Source organism: Alexandromys fortis, unplaced genomic scaffold, assembly GCF_014885135.2.
Source record: "Alexandromys fortis isolate MF-2015 unplaced genomic scaffold, M_Fortis_MF-2015_v1.1 scaffold_186, whole genome shotgun sequence".
NCBI classification, from domain to species: Eukaryota; Metazoa; Chordata; class Mammalia; order Rodentia; family Cricetidae; genus Alexandromys; species Alexandromys fortis.
In genome coordinates, this window is record NW_026068067.1 from 2,082,549 (window position 1) to 2,102,540 (window position 19,992).

At 50.7% G+C, this 19,992-nt stretch overlaps 1 protein-coding gene across 6 annotated transcripts in view; it reads right to left on the bottom strand.

The window, feature by feature from the left end:
• Positions 1 to 19,992, bottom strand: part of Cacna1a (calcium voltage-gated channel subunit alpha1 A) — a 265,280-nt gene that overhangs the window by 54,192 nt on the left and 191,096 nt on the right. For all 6 annotated transcript variants that reach the window (XM_050120775.1, XM_050120772.1, XM_050120774.1 and 3 more), the window contains 9 exons: positions 18,752 to 19,197; positions 17,351 to 17,489; positions 15,626 to 15,755; positions 14,786 to 14,845; positions 14,131 to 14,237; positions 6,628 to 6,727; positions 5,759 to 5,919; positions 4,744 to 4,881; positions 2,607 to 2,808 (listed from right to left, as the gene is read on the bottom strand). In XM_050120775.1, coding sequence (XP_049976732.1) covers positions 2,607 to 2,808; positions 4,744 to 4,881; positions 5,759 to 5,919; positions 6,628 to 6,727; positions 14,131 to 14,237; positions 14,786 to 14,845; positions 15,626 to 15,755; positions 17,351 to 17,489; positions 18,752 to 19,197 — 1,483 coding nt within the window. The remainder of the gene's footprint in view (positions 1 to 2,606; positions 2,809 to 4,743; positions 4,882 to 5,758; positions 5,920 to 6,627; positions 6,728 to 14,130; positions 14,238 to 14,785; positions 14,846 to 15,625; positions 15,756 to 17,350; positions 17,490 to 18,751; positions 19,198 to 19,992) is intronic.

A 19,992-nucleotide genomic window follows, 5' to 3' on the forward strand; every position in this document is an offset into this window, starting at 1 on the left:
ATTGATCTTTTAACCTCTTTGAGATCCACTGCATATGACATTTAAAATGCTTTTCTGCAGGGAACCATGACCACTTAACAGTAACCTCTGAAGTCTCCAAAAGGAGGAAGGGAACCCATGACAATTCCACTAGAACTATAACACTATTAAGCTGAAAAACACCACCTAAAGATTGGCTTTGGACTACGAACAGTTTCGAGGTGGCTAGCTGAGATGATCCAGTCTGACAGACTACTCTAGCAGGACTTGGGACATTCCCAGTATGCAGAGAGTGAACAACAAACGATATAGCGACCTCTCCCAGGACTTGACAATTAACCCAGACTTTTCCTTTCAGAGTCACCTAGAGATGCCGTAGCCCCAGACAGCAGGAAGTATTTTAAGACATGAAGCCCACTTTCCCAAGAGGTGGGGTGGGTGGTTTTTGGTTGTTCAGTGGGTTATGGATATTTGTCATTGTTTAGGGGAATTGGTCACAAATTGTTATTGGTAATGGTCAGGGAAAAAAGAGGAATAAAGGAGTTTAGATTCAGGGTTCTCATTTTGAAAAGAAGGGGGATATAGATATGATAGGATATAAGGGTAGATTATTGAGTCTGCTCTGAAAAGAAAAAGGAGATATAGAAATAGGATAAAAAGGTAGATTATTGAATCTACTTTTAAGCCAAAAAAGCAACCATCAGTTTAAATATTTTACACTGGTATGGATTTTTGTATATTGATTGATACAAATTTAAGGTTATTTTTGTTAAAATATTCTGTACATACATTTCTAATCTTGCTCAAGGTATTGTATCTATACAGCTCACTGGACAATGTAATGGAAACTTCTACTCTTTGAAAGTTATTATTACCAACTGTTTAGGATAATAAGGAAATGCAGGATAGTAATTAGTCACCTATCACAATTGAATTTGTAGTCATATAAGGTATTTTTTCAAGGTCAAACAAATATATTTTAGATAGATAGGTTGTCTTCAAACACTTCAGAGATCTATAGAATATGGCATTTAAATTAATAACATAGGTTCTTTTCTTTTCTTTTTCTTATGACAATGAGACATTTTCTGGTCCTGGCAGCACCAATCTGCTTCAGAGAAAAGGATGGACATTGAAGAAACTCCATATGGAGTTTACTTTCTTTGTGGTAAAAGTTAGCCACTGGGCAAGAAAGTGCCCTTGACTCAATTACTGACCGTACACTGTCCAAACTGGACAAAGAGGACACAAAAGAGAGTGACTGTCGAACTTTGCCAAGACAAATTAGGACAGTCCTTTGGAATATCCTGCTTCACAGAAAAGTCTTTCAAATATGCTAGGCCTGTAGGGCAAAGATGGATTCCCAACACTGCAGAGGACCTTTGCATGATTGCTCAGGCAGCGAGCTGTTTCTGTCATTTTTCACATTATTTTGGAAGTTCCTTGCTTACATTTCTTGCTTACTCAGGTAATATTTCCTTCTTGGGTCTCCGAGGGAGTTGAAAACTTTATAGTTACAGTTTTCCTTGTTACCAGATTCAGAAAAGAAACTCACTAAAGAGGTGTGGCTTTGTTGGAGTATGTGTGACCTTATTGGAGGAAGTGTTGTCACTGTGGGGGGTGGGCTTTGAGTTCTCCTATTTTCAAACTACTCTGAGTGTCACAGGCTATTTTCTGTCGTCTTCTGATTAAGATGTAGCCAGCACCATGTCTACCTGCATGACACCATGCTTCCCGCCATGATAATAATGGACTAAAACTCTGAACTGTAAGGAAGCCACCTCAATTAAATAGAGTTGCTGTGGTTACAGTGTCTATTCATAGCAATAGAAACCCTACCTAAGACATCCCAGGTGGTCCAGCCTTACAGATTGCTCCAATAAGACCTACACTTCTCTAACAACAGATAGTCTTGAAGAGCCTGGATAGTCATTGAAACGGCCTGTTCTTCTCGGCCTTGGCCAACATCCCAACTTTCTTGGGTACCTAACAATGACACCCCAATGTCAACAGGAAGGAGTCACAGAAAAGACTGCATCCCCCTTATCACTGATTATCAACAAACAGACTGGGATGTCAGGTCTCAAACCTGGGACAAAAGGCTAACTGAGTTGCCTATTTTCACGAAGTGGACATGGCTGCTAGCTTTCCCCAGCATCCTTCAGTCCCTACCTTTCACAGGGTAAGGCTGGCATATCCTTACCCTTACCCCAAATTTCCCAGCCCATGGGCTAGACTACCTTTCCCCCAGCTGCTCTTCCTTATATAATCCAGCCATTTTGGTTACCAGGCCTTTTGGTCTACTCTATACCCTTTTGGTCAGTCTCTTGGCCCAGGCTGCTTCTCTTGGCAAGGAAATTCTCTCCTGTCTTTCCTCCCCCTTCTCCTCACATGGCCAGGCTCAGGATCACGTACCCTCTGGACTGTCCCAGATGTCTCTACCTCTGGCTATACTTTCCCTTTTATCTATAATAAGCCCGCCTCCTTCAGTGATGCTCTTCCTTTTTCATTCAAGTTTCTTGCTGTATGTGTGTATGTGTGCATGTATGTGTGTGTGTGTGTGGGAGAGAGAGAGAACAAGGCGGAGTACCAGTTTTTAAACAGGGAACACAACTAGGCAGTGGTACCTCATTTTTTTCCAGGCTGTACTCCTCCATCATCTTGTCTCCCTGCTCCTGAAAGGTGATGATGATCAAGGCCACAAAGATGTTGACAAAGAAGAAGGGAAACACTACAAAGTACACCACGTAGAAGATGGACATCTCCATGCGATACCCGGGGCTGGGGCCCTGGTTCTCAAAAGTGGCATCCACTGAGTGCTTGAGGACCCTGTGAAAGGTGGAGGAGACAGGAGAGCAGCAGAGGGGACAAAGGAGGGCGGGGGAGACGGGAGATGGAAAAGAGATAAAGCCCAGTCAGTGCCTTCTGAGAAGCACTGGGTTGATTATGTGCCAAAGAACGCTGAGCATTTCACACACTTTCCTAGCAGCCCTGGCTCCACTTTGCACATAGGGAAACTGACATTCAGCAGTTTGGACACTCTTCTAAGGACCCCTTGGTTGGTATCTAAAGCCAGGTTTGTGGTGACGGATGAGGCAGGGCATCTTGAACGCAGGCATTGGCCAACGTGGGCATTTAAACACAGGTGGTGGTGGGTGTGAAGGAGGTTCAGCAGCAGCACGTGTGGAAGTGTGGTAAAAGCAGCACCATAAAGACGCACAGGATGTATGGCTTAAAAACTCTCTTGGTGGAGTTCAGTGCCTTGAATGTGTTCCATTGGTTCCATGGTTCTAGTGCCCTTGGTTCCATTCCCAGCACCACATACACACAGACACAAAGTTCTGTGTTTGGTGAATGCAGTGTTCATGGCTGTCTTGCTCTGTAAATAATCTCTAACCAAAGGAAAAAAATTGGTGTCTAAACAGTGCCTGTGTATAGCAGATGTGATAACATACATATATGTTCACCGTGATGAACATGGGTACCTTGTTTGGACAAATCATTTCTGTATGACTATGACTTTCTTCTTAAATTTATCTTTGTGTGTGTGTGTGTGCCTATGAAGCAGATGAGTGCAGGTACCCAGAGGCTAGAGGAGGATGCTGAGTCCCCTGGAGCTGGAATCAAAGGCGATGTGAGCCGCCAGCCCTGGGTTCTGGGGACTGTCAGGTCTTCTAGGAGAACTGCAAGCATTCTTGCGCACTGGGTCCCAACATTTAAATGTATTTATTTGTGTGCACATGCCTGCCATGTTAGGGAGGATAACTTTAAAAAAAATATTTATTTATTATGTATACAGTGTTCTGTCTGTATGTATGCTTGCTGGCCAGAAGAGGGCACCAGATCTCATTACAGATGGCCGCGAGCCACCATGTGGTTGCTGGGAACTGAACTCAGGACCTCTGGAAGAACAGTCAGTGCTCTTAACCTTTGAGCGATCTCTCCAGCCCTGGGAGGATAACTTTTGGGAGTCAGTTCCTTCCTTGCACCATGCAGGTCCCTTTGCCTGCTGAGCTACCTTGCTGACCCTGCCTTATTCTGGGAGACAGAGTCTCTTGCTGACCCTGGAGCTTGCTGGTTTAGCCAAGCTGGACAGCCACGGAGCTCCTGGGACTAGTACTGGGGACTGAAGTATGTGTCTGCATGCCTGGCTGCTATGCAGCTGCTGAAATTCAAACTCAGGCATTTTACCAACGGACTCGTCCCCCCAGCCCTGGGGCTCGCTCTTTCTTCTTTTGTTTAAAACTGTGTGTATGTGTGAGTACATGCACACAAGTGCAGTGCCCTCAGAGCTCGGAGGTAGCAGGTCCCTAGAAGTGCAGGTGGTGAAGTCTGGTGTGAGAGCTGGGAGCCCAATTCCTGCCTTCTGGATGAACAGCAGAGCTGTTGAGTCTTTGTTCTGAGTCTCACTGTGCAGCCCTGGGTGGTCATGGCATCAGGCTCAGAGAGATCCCTGATTCTGCCACTGTCCCGGGATGCTGGGGTTAAAGTCACAGCCACCATGCACAGTAAGGCTGTTGTTTTTAAGTTTGTGTTCACATTTGTGCTGCTGGGGGAGTAACCTGGGTTTCCCAGCAGCTAGGCTGGAGTTCACCATCAGAGCCACACTCAGCCCCGTGGACAGCCCCTAACTATAAGAGCGCCGTCTTGGTAATGACCTTGGGCACAGAACCAGGCTCTGACACCCCTGTCCTCCCCGCTCCTCCACTCTGCTCCCCTGCTCCCGGGGTCCCCAGCCCTCGCCCTCCCACGTGGGCCACTCACTGCGGCCAGCCCTCGCCCGTGGACACGGTGAAGAGCGTGAGCAGGGCCCAGAGCACGTTGTCGTAGTGGAACTCGTACTTCTTCCACTCTCGGTCTCGGGCCTTCACCTCGTTCTTCTCATACAGGAGGTACTTGCCTCTGTCACAGAGAGCTGGTTAGTCAGCAGGGCGCCACCACCTCCCTAAGGCCATTTGTGCTGCCTGGAGGTGCACAGCGCTGTCCCTGTGGGAGCTGAGACCCTGGCTAGAATGTGGGTGTGGGGACACAGACTGGGCGGGGAGTCAAACACAGGGATGCCCTATTTCAGGGTTCTCACACCTCAAGAGGCAATGACTGCTTCTTTCAGAGCAGGAAGGAGTGAGCTTCAGACACCACCCTAGAGTCTAGGAGCCTTTTTGTATGCAGGATCTCACAATGCAGCCCAGGCTGGCTGGAATTCTGGCTCTTCCTGCCTCAGTGTCCCAAGCAGTGGAATGACAGGCCAGTGCCACTATGCCTGGAGTATCTGAACAGGGCTGCTCAGACACTCCTGAACGAGGGACTATGGAGCCCCACTTCACCAAGTCACTGGGAGACGAAGAGAATGGCTTAACCCAGTTTGTGGGCCCAAATTCTCAAACTGTTTCTTTTATGAGATAGGGTCTCTCTGTGTAGCCCAGGCTTGCCTGGACTTCTTCAACCTCTCATCTCAGCTCCCAAGGTCTGTGCCTCACACCGCACACTTCTTCCTTGTTATGACTTTTTAGGCTAGGGAGTGGGCCTGCACCTTGCCTTGCACACACCAAGCTCATACACTAGTTTTTGAGACAAGTGCCCACTCTGTAACTCAGGCTGGTCTCACAACTCAGCCTTCTAAGTCCTGAGGACCTAGGTGTGTACCACTGCACCTGGCTTTAAAAATCCTATCCCAGATCCAAGCGGACCCAGAGTCATCCCTCTGTCTCAGTGTCTGGACTGCTGACCCTGTACTTCACCCTCCCCTGCCATGGGGTCCCGGAGGCCGTGGCCCACCCACCGACAGTCTCGCTCGAACTCCTTGGACTCATCCGTGCAGTGGAAGAACTTGCCCTTGAAGAGCTGCACGGCCACCACAGCGAAGATGAACATGAAGAGCATGTACACGATCAGGATGTTGAACACGTTCTTGAGTGAGTTCACCACGCAGTCAAACACGGCCTGCGCCAGAGGAAGAGGCAAACACGGAAGAGGCGTGAGGCTGGAAGCATGGCTGCTGCTCCCTCTGGTTCCGAGGCACCTGTGGGTTCTAGCAGCTGGCTTGAAATATTGGGGGAAAGTAGACCTCTCCTCACCCCGTCCCTAACAGCAGTATGGTGGCTGTGCACAGGTGTCCTGTTTCAGGCACCTCACAACCATTTTTGGGCAGGCTCTTGTGTAGCTCAGGAGGGTCTTAAAAGAATGACCTTGACTTTCTAATCCTGCCTCCACAGTCAAGAGTCCCTGGGTATGGAACCCAGTGCTTCTTGTACACTAGGCAAGCACTCTGCCAACTGAGATACATCCCCATGTCCCGACTATTTAAGTTAGTTCTGTTGCCCCGGAACTAGTGCCTTTTCACTAGGGTCTGCCCTGTCTCTGCAGTGACCCACCAAAAGAAATCCCGACCTAGGGCAGATTCTGCCAGCCAACCCCTTTGCTGCCATCTGCTGTACAAGCCTCGTAAGCACACCCATATACAAAGGCCACGGGCAGCTAGCATCTCCTTTAACGTGTTTTGAAACAGGAATCCTCTGTGGATCCAGGCTGACCTTGAACTTGGGATTGTCTTCCCACCATGGTCTGTTTCTCAGACCATTCTGAAGCAATGTGCAACCCTTCCGTCTGCGCGCGGCCAGTCTGAGGGCCCATTCTCCCGACCTGTCTCACCTTTAGCTTTGGCAGCCGCTTGATGGTCTTTAGAGGTCGTAGCACCCGGAGGACTCGTAGAGACTTAATGGTGTTGATGTCTTTCCCTTTGCTATTGCCACTGTTGGGGGATGTCAGGGTTGGGGAAGGGAAGAGATGGAGTGGAAGTCAGGCTGGGGAGGGGCCCACAACCCCATGTGGTCTCTCTTGCCTGCACCCAGGTCTGGGCTGAGTCTGCCACATCCCATCCCTTTCCGAAGGATGCTCTAGTTTTGGCCTGGAAACCAGACGGCTTTGAGGAGATCCTGATCTCACGGTTTTCTGAAGACCCCGCTCTGCACTAACTTTTTCCTTTTAGGTTTCTTGAGATAGTGTCTCACTATGGAGCTGTGGCTTGCCAGGAACTACAGAGCTCCTCCTTCACCTGCCTCCCAAGTTCTGGGGCTAAAGCGTGCACCATGTACAGCCTTCCGCATCAACTCTTCCATTCCACTGCTCTTTGCCTTTTGGCCTCAGAGGCTGGTGACTGCCAGAGATCTACCCTCCTTCTGAAGGAGTCGGGGTGGTGCACCTCCCTCAAGTTGAAGGACACAGTGACCAGGGGTTGGTCCTTTCAAATGCCAACATGACTTCAGCGAAGACTGCTGCCTCAGTCTGCTAAGGTCCCCACCTATCTTTGCCAGTGGTAAAAAGTGTGGCCTGCTGAGTTTAGCCATGCAGGCCCCAAAGACACAGAGGGCTCTTAGCTACCCACAACTTGGTTTCCTAAGAGAATGGTATGTCACAGGGCTACCAAGAGCTTGTGGTTAACAGACCCCCCACCCTTACTCAGGGCCCAAACACACATCCTAGCGTCACCTTTGTCTGCTGTCTTTACCCCAAACCCCAGAGGGTGCTTTCCCAAGTAACTACTGCTCACTGGGGCCACCTTTTACGACAAACTCTAGCGCTCCACACATCTATTTCCTGTCTTTTCATACATACTGGTCACCATTTCATCCTACTGAGGGTCCTTCCCAAATCTGAGTTCTTAAAGAGCAAGGCAGACTTTTGGTTTGACATGCCAATGCCCTTTGCAATCTAGATCAACTCATTGACTGCTGCATGGCCCAACCTCTGGCCACAACCCCTGGATTTCTATAATTTTTTTTCCTTTTTCTGCTTTAGGAGAGAAGGCCTTAATGTGGAGTCCTCAAACACACAACATAGGCCGGGTTGTCTTTGAATTCAGAGATCTTCCTGTTTTTGTTTTCCCTCATGAAGGCTGGGTTAAAAGGCGCACATCATCATGCCCAGCCAAAAAACTTTTTTGTTTGTTTTCCAAGACAGGATTTCTCTGTGTAGCTCTGGCTGTCCTGGAGCTCACTCTGTAGACCAGGCTAACCTTGAGCTCAGATATCCATCTATCTCTGCCTCCTGACTGCTGGGATTAAAGGTGTGTACAGTCAAAAAACCTTTTAATTAGATTTATTTATCTTGTGGGCAAATGCATATCACAGCATGTGTGGACAACATTTGGGAGTTGGTTCTCCCCTTTACCACATAGATCCCGTAGAACTCAGGTTGTCAGGCTTGGTGGCAAGTGTCTTTACTAGTTTAGACATCTCACCAGTTCTTTTATTTATTTTTTTTATTTCCTTGAGACAAAGTTTCACAATGTAGCCCATGCCTTAAGATCCCCTGATGTCATGCTCCTGAGTGCTGGGATTATGGGTGTGTGCCATCCGGCTTTGCACACTGACCACCCCGCAATGCTCACCTCCCTTTCCTGATTCCTCCCTCCACAGCTCTAGGCTCCAGTCAGCCTCTGGTGTTATTTCTGGAGAGATCTATGTCAGGCTTAGACAAGGGCTGTGTTTAATAGGAAACCCTCAGAGGCCCAACTTGTGATGAATTCTTCTGTGTTTTCTCTTTAATCTTGGCTGTTGTCCCAGCTACTGACTCACAATTGGTGTGAGGTCTCAGGACACTGGAGTGGACCAAGGCTGAAGTCCCAGAGCAAACATGTTCATACTGGTTACTGCCCAAGTTGTGGGCAGAGCGGCCTAGCACCAGCACCATTTCCTGGTATGGTGAGGAAAGCTGGTTATAGCTGTGTATGTGTGTGCATGTGGGAATGTGTGTGCTGCTGTGCAGCCCTCTCGGTCAATGTGTTTCTTGCCTTGGTGTGTGTGCATATGTGTCTGTGTAGATGTGTGCATGTGTCTGTGTAGATGTGTGCATGTGTCTGTGTATGTATGCAGGTGGAGGCAAGTCAACTTCAGGTGACGTTCTCCAGGTGTCACCACTTATCTTTTGAAGCAGAATCTCGTCCTGGCCAGCAAGGGATCCCCAGGGATCTGCCTCTCCACCCCATTCTGTGTTTATATGTGTGCCACCATGTCAGGCTTTCCATGGGTTCTAGAGACTGAACCCGGGTCCTCATGTTTGCATGACCAACCCTTAACTAAGGTGTCTTTTTTTTTTTTTTGTTTTGAGAAAGAATCTGTCTATGCATCCCTGGCTGGTCTAGAACTATGCAGATCAGGCTGGCCTCCAACTCAGAGATCCACCTGCCTCTGCCTCCTGAGTGCTGGGATTAAAGGTGTGCGCCACCACCACCCAGTCCCGATATTTCCTCATATATATTTTTGTCCACTGATCAGTGTTTATTTCTAACTGCTTGTTACGTATTAAAGAAGAACACTGACTTCTATATATATCTTACCGTTTTTGAGGCAGGGACACATTATGTAAGTCAGGCAAACCTGAACCTCTAAGATTCTCCTGCCTCAGTCCCTAAGGGTTAGGTGTGCCCTACCACAGTGGGCTAGAAAGATGTGCCAGGTAGAGGCTCCTCAGTGTTGTGGCCACCTCCTCTCTGGAAAGCCCACTTCCCACACCTCAGCTGCTCTGGTAACTCTTCTCCCCCACTGCTTGGCCCTGCTGACATCACATGTGAGGAAGAACACGTCTTGCCCCTTCTGTTCTGGGTAAGAGCTAGTGGGTCACAGTGGCAGGTGAGGCTGTGAGTCCTTGTGACTCCTCTGCCCCCTGGGGAGCAGGCTCTGGTCATGGTAAGCAACAGGACACCAGCAAGAACAAAGGCCACAGAAAAAGAAGGCCAGAACCAACATGGCTGCGAACGGGGCACGGTAGACAAGACAGAATAGGAGAGAGAGAAAGAGAGAGAGAGAGAGAGAGAGAGAGAGAGAGAGAGAGAGAGAGAGAGAGAGAGAGAGGCACTTTACCGTGTACTGCTCCTGGTGAGGTGGCGTCGAAAGGAGAGACAAATCGTGAGTGGCCTCAGAGAGAACACAGTACACACACAGACAGACATGGGCACTGGGCTCTGGGATACCAGGGACCAGCTCCTCCTTCAGTCTCTGCACTGGGCAGGACATGGCACTGACAGCAGCTCGCAAAGGCAAATTTCCAAGAAGTAAGGCAGCCCCGGGGCTGCCTGTTACCCTGGGTGAACTCGCCACTCAGTCACTGCCAAGAGCAGGGTCGCTTCCTACAGCGGTCCTGGCACGGGGACTCAGCTTGCTGTAGGTGAGTTTCATGGGGAGGGAACAGAGGCTTGAATGGCGCTTTGACTGCCAACAAGCTTCATCTGGAAAATGGGCTTGTCTTCATGATGCTTCAGTATCAGTAGCCTCCACCTTGACTTACACTGACTCGTCAAGATATAACCCAGGCTGGCCTGAACGACTGATCTTCCTGCCTCCAACTTCTAAGTAGCTGGGATGTAGACGTGTGTGTCACTCTGGTGGGTGGACCTTTCTGGAAGGAGAGTTGCTGCTGATGGAATCAAGGGCCTCACACATGCTAGGTCAGAGTTCTACTGCTGAGCTACCCCCAGCCCCTCACTGGGGGATTCTACCTCTGAGCCACTCCTTGAGACTTCTCTTTACTTTTCATTTTGAGATAGGGTCTTGCTAAATTTATTGGCAGTCCTTGACATTGTGGTCTTCCTGCCTCAGTCTCCTGAGGAGCTGGGATTCTAGGCATCATGTTATACCCAATAACTTTCTTTTTTTCAACCCTGAATGGCTTAATGTCTACAAATCTCTCTACTGAGCCTTCCTTGAGGTCCAGCTTAGGGCTCTCAGCCCTGCCTGTGAGTCTACAGCCCTTCCCCATTGTCGTTAGCAGTGCTTCCAACGTCACTGGCACACCAGGCCAGCACTCCCTGAGCTCCAGCCCCGTGGCCTTCCCCTACGGTGTATGTGCTGCTGAGTCTTGTGTCACTGCATTTACCTGCAGAAGGATGGCACCACTGTGTCCATTTTCCAGATGAGGAAGCTAGGCAGACTGAGAGTCAAACCCACACGCCTGCATCTTGAGCTTGAATCTGCCTTCCTCGGGGACAGGGCTGTTTTAAGGTACTGCAGGAGAGCACCTCAGGGATAGGGCTATTGAGGGTGTTGCTGGAGGGCCTCTTCTTTAGTTGTTGGGAGTGTGGCTTTGAGGGTGCAGGAGGAGCTGGATCAAGCTACACTCTGGCAGCTATGCCAGAGTCTGCCAGCAGCTGAAGACCTGCTCTGGAGGAGGGGCGGTGGTGCCAGATGGACTCTTGGCAGTGAGGGTGGGATCATGATCTAGCTAGCAGCTGCTGTGAGATGTCAGCTAGCTGCTCCAAAGCATCGGCACTGAGCGTGAGGTCCCTCATGGTGAGAGCTTGTGAGATGGCTCGTTAGTGATGGAGCATGGAAGATGGACAAGGTTAGTGGACGGAGAACACATGTATGCACACCCATACCTAATGCAACACAGACCATACACACAGATCTGGGTGAGGAGAGGAGGGGGGATCATTCAGAGGGTTCGGCACATCCCTGGGAGAGCACAGGCAGACAATTAGAGTCCTTGCCTCAATCCCCCTTATCCAAGAAGGGAGCAGCCTCCCTCCTTCTCATTCCTGCTCCTCGGCCTCTCAGACCTTCCAGGGAAGGAAGGACCCAGGGGGACAGGTTGATGGCCTAGATTCCATTCTCCACACCCCTCGCCTCAGTTTCTCATGTGGAATGGGGATCACTACTCTGGTGTGACAGCGTCATAGGTGACACACACAAGGCACTTCCTCTCATTAGAGCCATTACAACCTGCTGCATGGGGAAACTGAGGCACCGAGAGTCTGCCAGACTTAGGAAACTTTTTCTTCTTCACTGAGACATCTGTGCTTCATGGCCCAGGCTGGCTTTAGATCAGCAATCCTCCTGCTTCGACCTCACATTTGCCACCACACCCAGACAGAGGTACTGCTTACTCCTGTTGGGGTTTTCCACCTTGTCTATGAGCAGACAGGCTCATGGGATAGACAAAGGAAAGGAAAACAGCAAGCTGCTGCTCCACCATGACAACAAGGAGACACCAAACAAAGACTCACAGTTGAAACACCTCAGGTACAAGAGAGCAGAGCCTGCTGCTGGGGACTGGGGGACAAGGAGGTTCTGAAACGTCTTTTGGGAAGCAAGCAGCAACTGGCAATTGCTTGTGCTGTTGGATATGCAGGAGTGACTTAAACAAGGTGCTGGCCAGCTTGCACCGAGCTGCAGTCCTGTCTTCAGTGAGAAGTGGCAGGGCCAAGTGAATTCTTGGTAGTGAGTAGGGGAATGGTAGGGGTCAAGGTGTCTCCTCTCCTGCCTCATAGTAAGATCCACAATTCCAAGTTCTTCCAAAATTCCAAGAGAATCCGTGGCCCATGCTTTCAATGCCTGTTTCTGTTAGAACTGCCAGCCTGCACAGGCACATGGCTGTCCCTGGTCTGACCTTCTCTTACGTAGGAATTATAGGAACACAGCACAGCACTATGTTTGCACCGAATTCGTGGGAACATTAGAAGTCTGATTCTAGAGCTGGGAGCATCGCTCGGGGCTCAGCACAAAGGCCCCTGGTTCCACCCTCTGGCTCCATCCTCAGGACCAGAAAAAAAGAAAAGAAGGGAAGAGAAGAGAATACAGGGAGGACAGAGAGAGAATCAGAAGAGTGGATAAAAGGAAAGAGAGCTGGGAGTCAGGCCGAGTTAGGCCTGCTGGCTATGGAAATGCTGATTCATGTCCACCACAACCACAGATTGCTGTGCTCCAGAGGGCAGCCTGGGAGGTTCTACTGTAGCCCTTCACCTGGAAATGGGTAACAGTTGGGGTCCTCTGTCATGAAATCAACACTTTGTGCCAGGGGAGGGAACAGGCTGAGAGGCCATGCCTACTGAGAGGCAGCCAGTCAGACAGCCCAAAGAAACTCTCAGGTCTCTGTGCCGGGGGTGGGGGTGGGGGTGGGGTCAGAGACCTTGTAAGACCGTTCTTTCTGGGACTGACCTATGTGGTAAGCACAGTTTTGGTTTCCAAGATGGATTTCTGGATGAGGAGCAAGTTAGGTCTCTCCCTGATAGGCCTGCTGCCGGGATCTCGGGCTCCCTCTCCAATTAGACCTAACCTGAGCTCCATCTCAGGCTGGACACCACCTGAAATGGCTATCTAGAAACTTGGATGGCGAGCTCGTGTATCATTGAGAATGGCCACTGAGACACTAGATACCATATCAAGTGGATGCATAGACCTCCGGGGACACTGAGATGACCATTCTGCACTTACGCACCATCTTGGAATGATGGCGAGATTTCAGGTAACATGTGGGAATTGCTTCTGACCCCTTGAGCATGTTTGAGATGGCTTCCTAGAACTCAGCTGCCATCTTGAAATGGTTTTCAACAACCTGGACTCCATTTTGGAATGGCTGCCCAGACCTAAGGAGTCATTTTGGAATGGCTATCTAGAACATGGGTACCATCTTGGTGTGTACCACCATCACCAGGCCTGGGTACCAACTTGCAATGGCCCCTAAACCCTAGAACGTCACCTTGGGATGACGGTAAGAATTTACAGTCATCTTAGAATGGCTGCCCTGTTCTCCAGCACCACCACAAAGTGGGTGCTAGCTTGGAATGGTAACTCTGAACTTGGGTGCCATCTTGAAACGGTTGCCATTTTAAAATGGTCACTCAGAAATTAGGAGCCATATTTGAAACTGCCACCTATTACCAGGGTGCCACTGTGGAGTGGTGCCATAGTATATAACCTTGCTGAAGGCAGGGCATCCTAGGAGCTTTGGGAGGACAGAGACACATAGAAGTAGGCCACCAGGTGTATGGTGAGGAGCCTTGGGGAACAGGTGGGATGGGATCTCATGCACACTTGCTTTCTGATTGTCTTTTCAGGGGCACCCCAAAGAGACAACATGTAGGGGAGTTGTGGGTAGGGAGATGAGATGTCCCCAGAGGCAGGAATACTAGAAGCAGAACAGCAAGAGGCCACCTCCTTGCTGTGGGAGGAGTGGAAGGTGGCTCTGGTCCCTTCCTTCCTTCCTTCCTTAATGGTGATGGCATGCACAAAGCCAGTTGCAGCGCCACTGGGTATACCCTGCCCGCCCTCCACCCCCACTGGCCCACAGCTCTCATTCCTGTCTCAGAACTCCGGAATACGACCCACATCTGACAGCGGGACTCAGACTTGGGGTGGGGAGCCTTGCATGGAGACTTACGTGAAGGCAAAGGCCACCAGGGCCCCACTGACCACTATGAAGTCCAGAATGTTCCAGAGGTCACGGAAGTAGGCCCCCTGATGCAAGACAAGGCCCAGGTCGATCATCTAGAGGGAGAGAAGAGTTTGTTCAGAGCCCCCAACCCTTCAGTAGGATAACACCCTCCTGGGATGACAGATGGTCCTTCTGAGGAAAGGGAGCCTAACTTGACTCTGAAGCCCTCAAGAACAAGCATCAGAGTGTGCTCTGCCTGAACCCCGCAGGAGATCATGCAGGAAGCCTTGTACACTGTATTTGGAGCCTCCCAAGACTCTGTCTACCTCTTCCTTCTGCTGTGATCTGTGGTTCCTGCCCTCGTCATGGCCTACTTGGTCCCTGACAATCCTCTCATCTGTCATCAGAGGGTGCTTGAGAGCACTCATGCAGAGTCCCAGAGCTCTCCACAGCTCTCAATTCCTTTGATGTGTACACTAAAGTCCTCCCAGCCACGGGTCACTCCTTACTTCCCTGCTCTTCCCTGCCCTCCCCGCTCCTTCCTCCCTCTCTCCACCACTCTGTCTGGTGAATTCCCCTCACACACACTCAGCACATCTACTCTTGGATTGAGCTTTTTTCTTCTCAAAAGGTCTGTGGATGTCCCCAGTACTGTTCTTACCTTGATCACCATCTCAAAGGTAAACACGCCTGTGAAAACATAGTCAAAATACCGCAGCACCTGCACGGACAAAAAAAGGCCAGGGAACCCAATCACAGGCTTGCTCAACTCCTAGTAAGTCTACCAGTTGCCCACTGGGGTGTGGGAACACTGAAAATTCCCCAGAAGCACAGCTTCCACCCAGGAGCCACTCCCAGGCAGGACTAAAGATGTGTAGCTTGTGAATCAAAGTGTCCAGCAGATGGCGGCAAATCCTACTGATTTACCCTGCTGAGGGCTGGTCACCAAGAGTGCCTGTTTCAAGTACTCCAAGCAGCCAGTGGACTAAGAGGGCCTTGGAGGAGTCCATTCCACCGTGGGGGTGACTGTCCTTGGGGTGATGGGGTAGACGGGCCAGTGTCCACACTCAGGGCTCTCCTGTTTCCAGGAGTATCTTCTAAATGCTGGGGCCACCTGGCCATCTGGTTCTCTTTCACTTTGAGGGCACCACTCAGTCTGGGATGATGAACCCTCCCCTTCCTCTCTCCACCATCCTGCCCAGAGTTGGGCTCTAGTTGTTTCTGTCTGGATTAGCAAAAATGGCCTCTGTCCCTGCTTCTAGCTTCAGGAACCACATAGAACACCTTGGGTGGTGTGTGGTGGGGAGGCAGGAGCTACAGGTTCAAGGGCTGATAATTACTGAACATGACCAGCAGAGGGTGCTTATGACCACTCGAGTCAGGCTCCTGCCTCCCTTAGGATAAGAGTCCGGCTAGTCATAAAATGGGACTGCAGGTGTGGCTCAGAGGTAAATGTCTGTCTCGTCTGTTGTTTCAGATGGGGAGCAGAGCCCGGACTCACGTTGTTGCGGGGCGCGTTGGGCTGCACAGGATCCTCGGCGGCCAGCGCTATGCTGCTCATGGCAATGACCATGAGGATGCACATCTCGAAGTAGCGCAGGTTCAGGATGTAATGGCACAGCCGGCGAAGGCTATGGGCGGAGCAGGGAGCCACTCAGATTGCAGGCTCTTGGGCCCTTCCCCTCCGCTCACGTCCAATTCCATTGCCCCACCCAGACCATCTGTCAAGGACTCTCCATGGGGCGCTGGGTGGGTCCCATAGTCCAGTGCAGCTGGAAACCCTCAGCTACCTGAGACAGTCTTGTTGCCTGTGGAAGAGTTCCTACCCTCCAAACAACTGAACTACTTGGTTCCGAAGCTAGTGGAATCACTACTACTAATGATTCTGCAGGACATAGAAAGACTTCACTTTTATTCTTTTAGTTAATTACATTATTTATCTGTGTGTGGGGGATGGTGGCAGTGCCAAGGCTTGCCCATACAGAGCAAAGGACAATTTGTGAGAGTTGATTCTGTGGGTCCTGGGAACTGAACTCAGGTTGGCAGGCTTCGCAGCCTCTCTACCCACGGATCCGTTTAAAGACTAGGTTTTCCATGTGTGAAATATTCTGGTGTCTAAAAAAAGAAACTGAGAGTAGTGTCTCCTGTCAGTAATCTGAGCCAGGGAGGATGCGGCTGAGGAATCACTAAGAGTTCAGGACATCTGGATTATGTTATGAGTTCAGGGCCAGTGTGGTCACAGAGTCAGATCTGGTCTGAAAACAAATTACACACTCAAAACACACACACACACATACAGGACAAAATACACACATCAGCAAATCACACATACTAAAAACAAGACACACACACACACACAAATACAATATTAACAATACATGTGCAAAATAAAACAAAAGACAAGGGCCAGTGAGCTGTAAAGGCTGCTAACCTGTGCCCAGTGTCCAATACCTGGGACCCACATGGAGATGGAAGGAGAACAATGACTCCAGGGTCTCCCGGCCTCCACACAGGAGCCATGGCAAACACACACACACGCGCACACATACACACACACGCACACACACACACACCCCCCAATGATAAATAAAATAAAAACAAAACTCAAAACAAATCCCATCACTTCCACCACAAGCAGAAAACCTGAGCTGCGGCTTAGCTGGCGGAGTGCTTGCCTAGTACGCACAAAGCCTAATCCACCCCCAGGACCACCCAAACAAGCAAAACCTGTGCTGTTAGAAGCAGCCTGTTCTGGCTCAAGCCTCACCCGCTTTCACTGCACCAATGCTAAGAGGCTGTTCTGTAAATTTATAAAGCACTTGAACAATACTTGACAGTAAGTGCCACTTAGACATTTGTTTAGTAAAGGAGAAAACTGAACTTTAGAAAAAAGCTGACACATCTATGTGGCGCAATGGTTATTCACAGAATTCAGAGGCACGACTGCCACACAGGTCGTGCAGGTCGTGGACAGCACAAGGCAGCAATTCCTAAAGGACACATGTCCCAGCAGGGCACAGGTCGGTATTACGGCAGTGGTTTCCGTCTCACGGCAGGAAGGGGTCTTTTCCAGGGTAGTATGTTATGACAAGTTTTTATGTCCTATGAGTTAAGCAAGAGGGACTACTGAGGGCCTCAAGACTCAAGATGGTGCTGAAGAGAATAATCTTCCACTGCTTCCCCGCCCACCTGGGGAGCCTGGCCAGGCCTCTGCTCCCATACTCACGGGTTGGTGGTGGAGAGGATGAACATGGAGCTGTAGGGCGGCATGGGTTTTGGGCCGTCCTCCCCAGGGTCTGCCTCCTCTTCCTCCTTCTTCTCTTCCTCTTTCTTTGGCAGTGGGTCTGGGTTAGCATTTTTGTTTACTGTTGGAACAAGGATAAACATGGGTTCCTCCTTACCCACAAAACTCTGGACTCCTGGTCATTCCTGGAGCCAATGCTAAGCATAGGACACTGGGGAAAGAGCTTCCTGTGCACCAGGCGTCACCCGACCCTTTGGGCTTGGTGCCTGTGCCCACCACCTGACAGAGAAGGGAATCTGGGCACAGGGAAGTAAAGTGGCTAGTCCAAGGTCACACAGCTGCCGGTGAACTGGCCCTAGAATATCAGCTCCCATTCTACAGAGCAATGGTGCCTCCATTCCCTTAGATTTTCTGATGTGACTAGGACCTGCATGGGGCAGCTGCCCACAGAGTAGAGAACTCAAACCCTGTGAGAACACCCAGTTCTGACTGCAGCACCTTTCCCCTGGGCAGGCTCCACAGCCCTGTGTGGTTGTTTGTGGACAGGCTGAACCTCCCCGGGGGTCTGTTTCTTCATCTAAAAACTAGTAAAATTAGTTTATTATCAAGACCCACCACAGGGAAGTCAGCTGTGGTGGCACACACCTGTAATTCTGCCACCACAGGGAAAGAGAGACAGGAGGGTCACTTCTAGCTTAGGCTTGGGCTACACAGTGAGATGCTACCTCAAAACACAGCAACCCCAAGCCCAAAACTGACTTGCTCCTCACAGGAATGTACGCAGTTGTCTTTAGGGGTCGGAGCCCCAGGTAACAGAGGAGTGAGGCCGATCCAAGTGGGCCACACTGGTGCATGAGCCATCTGGTCACCAGGAGAGAGAAGAGCATGCAAACGCTCCTAAGTGTGTGCTGCAGCAACAGCGGTTCCCAGAGACATAGACACTGGGATAAACAGACATTATCCTTGTTAACAGACATGGGGTCCTGGCTGGCCTTAAGGTCACTGCGTAGTTAAGGGTGGCCTTGAACTTGTGAACTTCCTACCCCCACCCACCATTACTGTAGGCTGTCTGTGGTGCTGGAGTTTCTAGGCAAGCACTCTACCGACCGGGCCAGGCCCCCAGCTCCTTCCTTGCTCACTGTGCCACTAGACCGTTTACAATGATGATGCTTCCAGCTGCGCTGTCCCCAGATCCCCAGTTTCCACTTGGGGATTCCTTTCTCCCCTGTGGTAGTGTGGGCTCTGTGGAGGGAAGGTAGGGTGTGGAGCATGGCCACAGGCCAAGTCCATTGAGGGCTGCACACAGGGTCTAGTGTTTCTTCCTCCCAAGACTGTGAGCAGGGACTGTGGAGAAAACAGCCCAGCAACCCTGCAACTCCTCACCTTGGACCACAGTGTGGTTGAGGGGCGGGCAGGCTGGGGGGATCTCCACCGCCATGTGCTCGGGTTTCCTGGCAGTCTTCGCTGAGTTGGGCTGAGTGCTGCTGGGGTTGGTGACGATAAGGCTGTTCTCGGGGGTCTTGGGGGGGCCGGGGTTGGACGGGTTGCCCGGGTTGTTGGGCGTCCTGCGGCTGGCAGCGTTCTGGGGGTTGGTGGCCAAGGTGGGACCAGGGTTGGTGCTGTTCCCGATCTTGGTGGGGCTTGGGGGAAGGCCAGTGTGGCCCAGGCTGTCGTGGGGACTGACAGGCTCCCCGGTGGCCAACTTGTTGTTCTTCATGTTGTCGAGGTCCTCGGCCAGCGGCGAGTCCTGGCGGCCCAGGTCCTGCTGGATTGGCCTGGTGGTGGACAGGTTGGGACCAGACATGGGGACCCCGGAGCCCTGGTTCTCTCTAAGGAGAGGATCAAAGTGGAAGCGTGCAGAACTGGTTAGGATCGGCACTGCAGCTGCTGGGACCAATACCCAGGCCCACAGCACGGCCCAGGACAGTCTGCTGCACTACCCAGCTCATGTGAGGCCCCGAGCGCCATCCACCCGAAAGGAAAGAAAAAGCAACCATTTCCTGATTCCACACTTCACAGAGTGCTGCACAGCTCCAGGCAGGTCAAATGGTTATGAACTCTCGTGAACTTTCTGTATACTGAGGAGGAGCTCAGGGCCTCACACAGGCTGTGGTAACCCTCTAACGCTGAGACACACCCACACCCCTCACTGGGGGATTCTAGGCAGGGGCTCTACCTCTGACTCACACCCCCGGTTCTACTGGGGAAGTTTTGCTAGCCCAGTGTGCAAAGCCCAGGTATAAATTTCCAGTTAACAGTTTGCTTTTTGAGACAGGATTTCTCTGCGTAGCCATGGATGTCCTGGAACTCACTCTGTAGACCAGGCTGGCCTTAAACTCACAGAGAACCACCGGCTTCTGCCTCCTGAGTGCTGGGATTAAACGTGTGCACCACCATACCCAGCTCAATTTCCAGTTATTTTTAATCCTTAAATATCTTTAAGGAAGATTCAGAGGATACACAAAACTGAAGTTGGGCCCTGTCCCAGTGTCCAAGACAGGTGTTCTCCCTTGTGGTACCCTCCTGAGACCTAGAGACTGTTCTAAACCATAAAACAACACCCTTCACTGCCTGCTTCCTGACTGACCTCCTCTGCACACTTCCTGACTGATCTCCTCTGCACA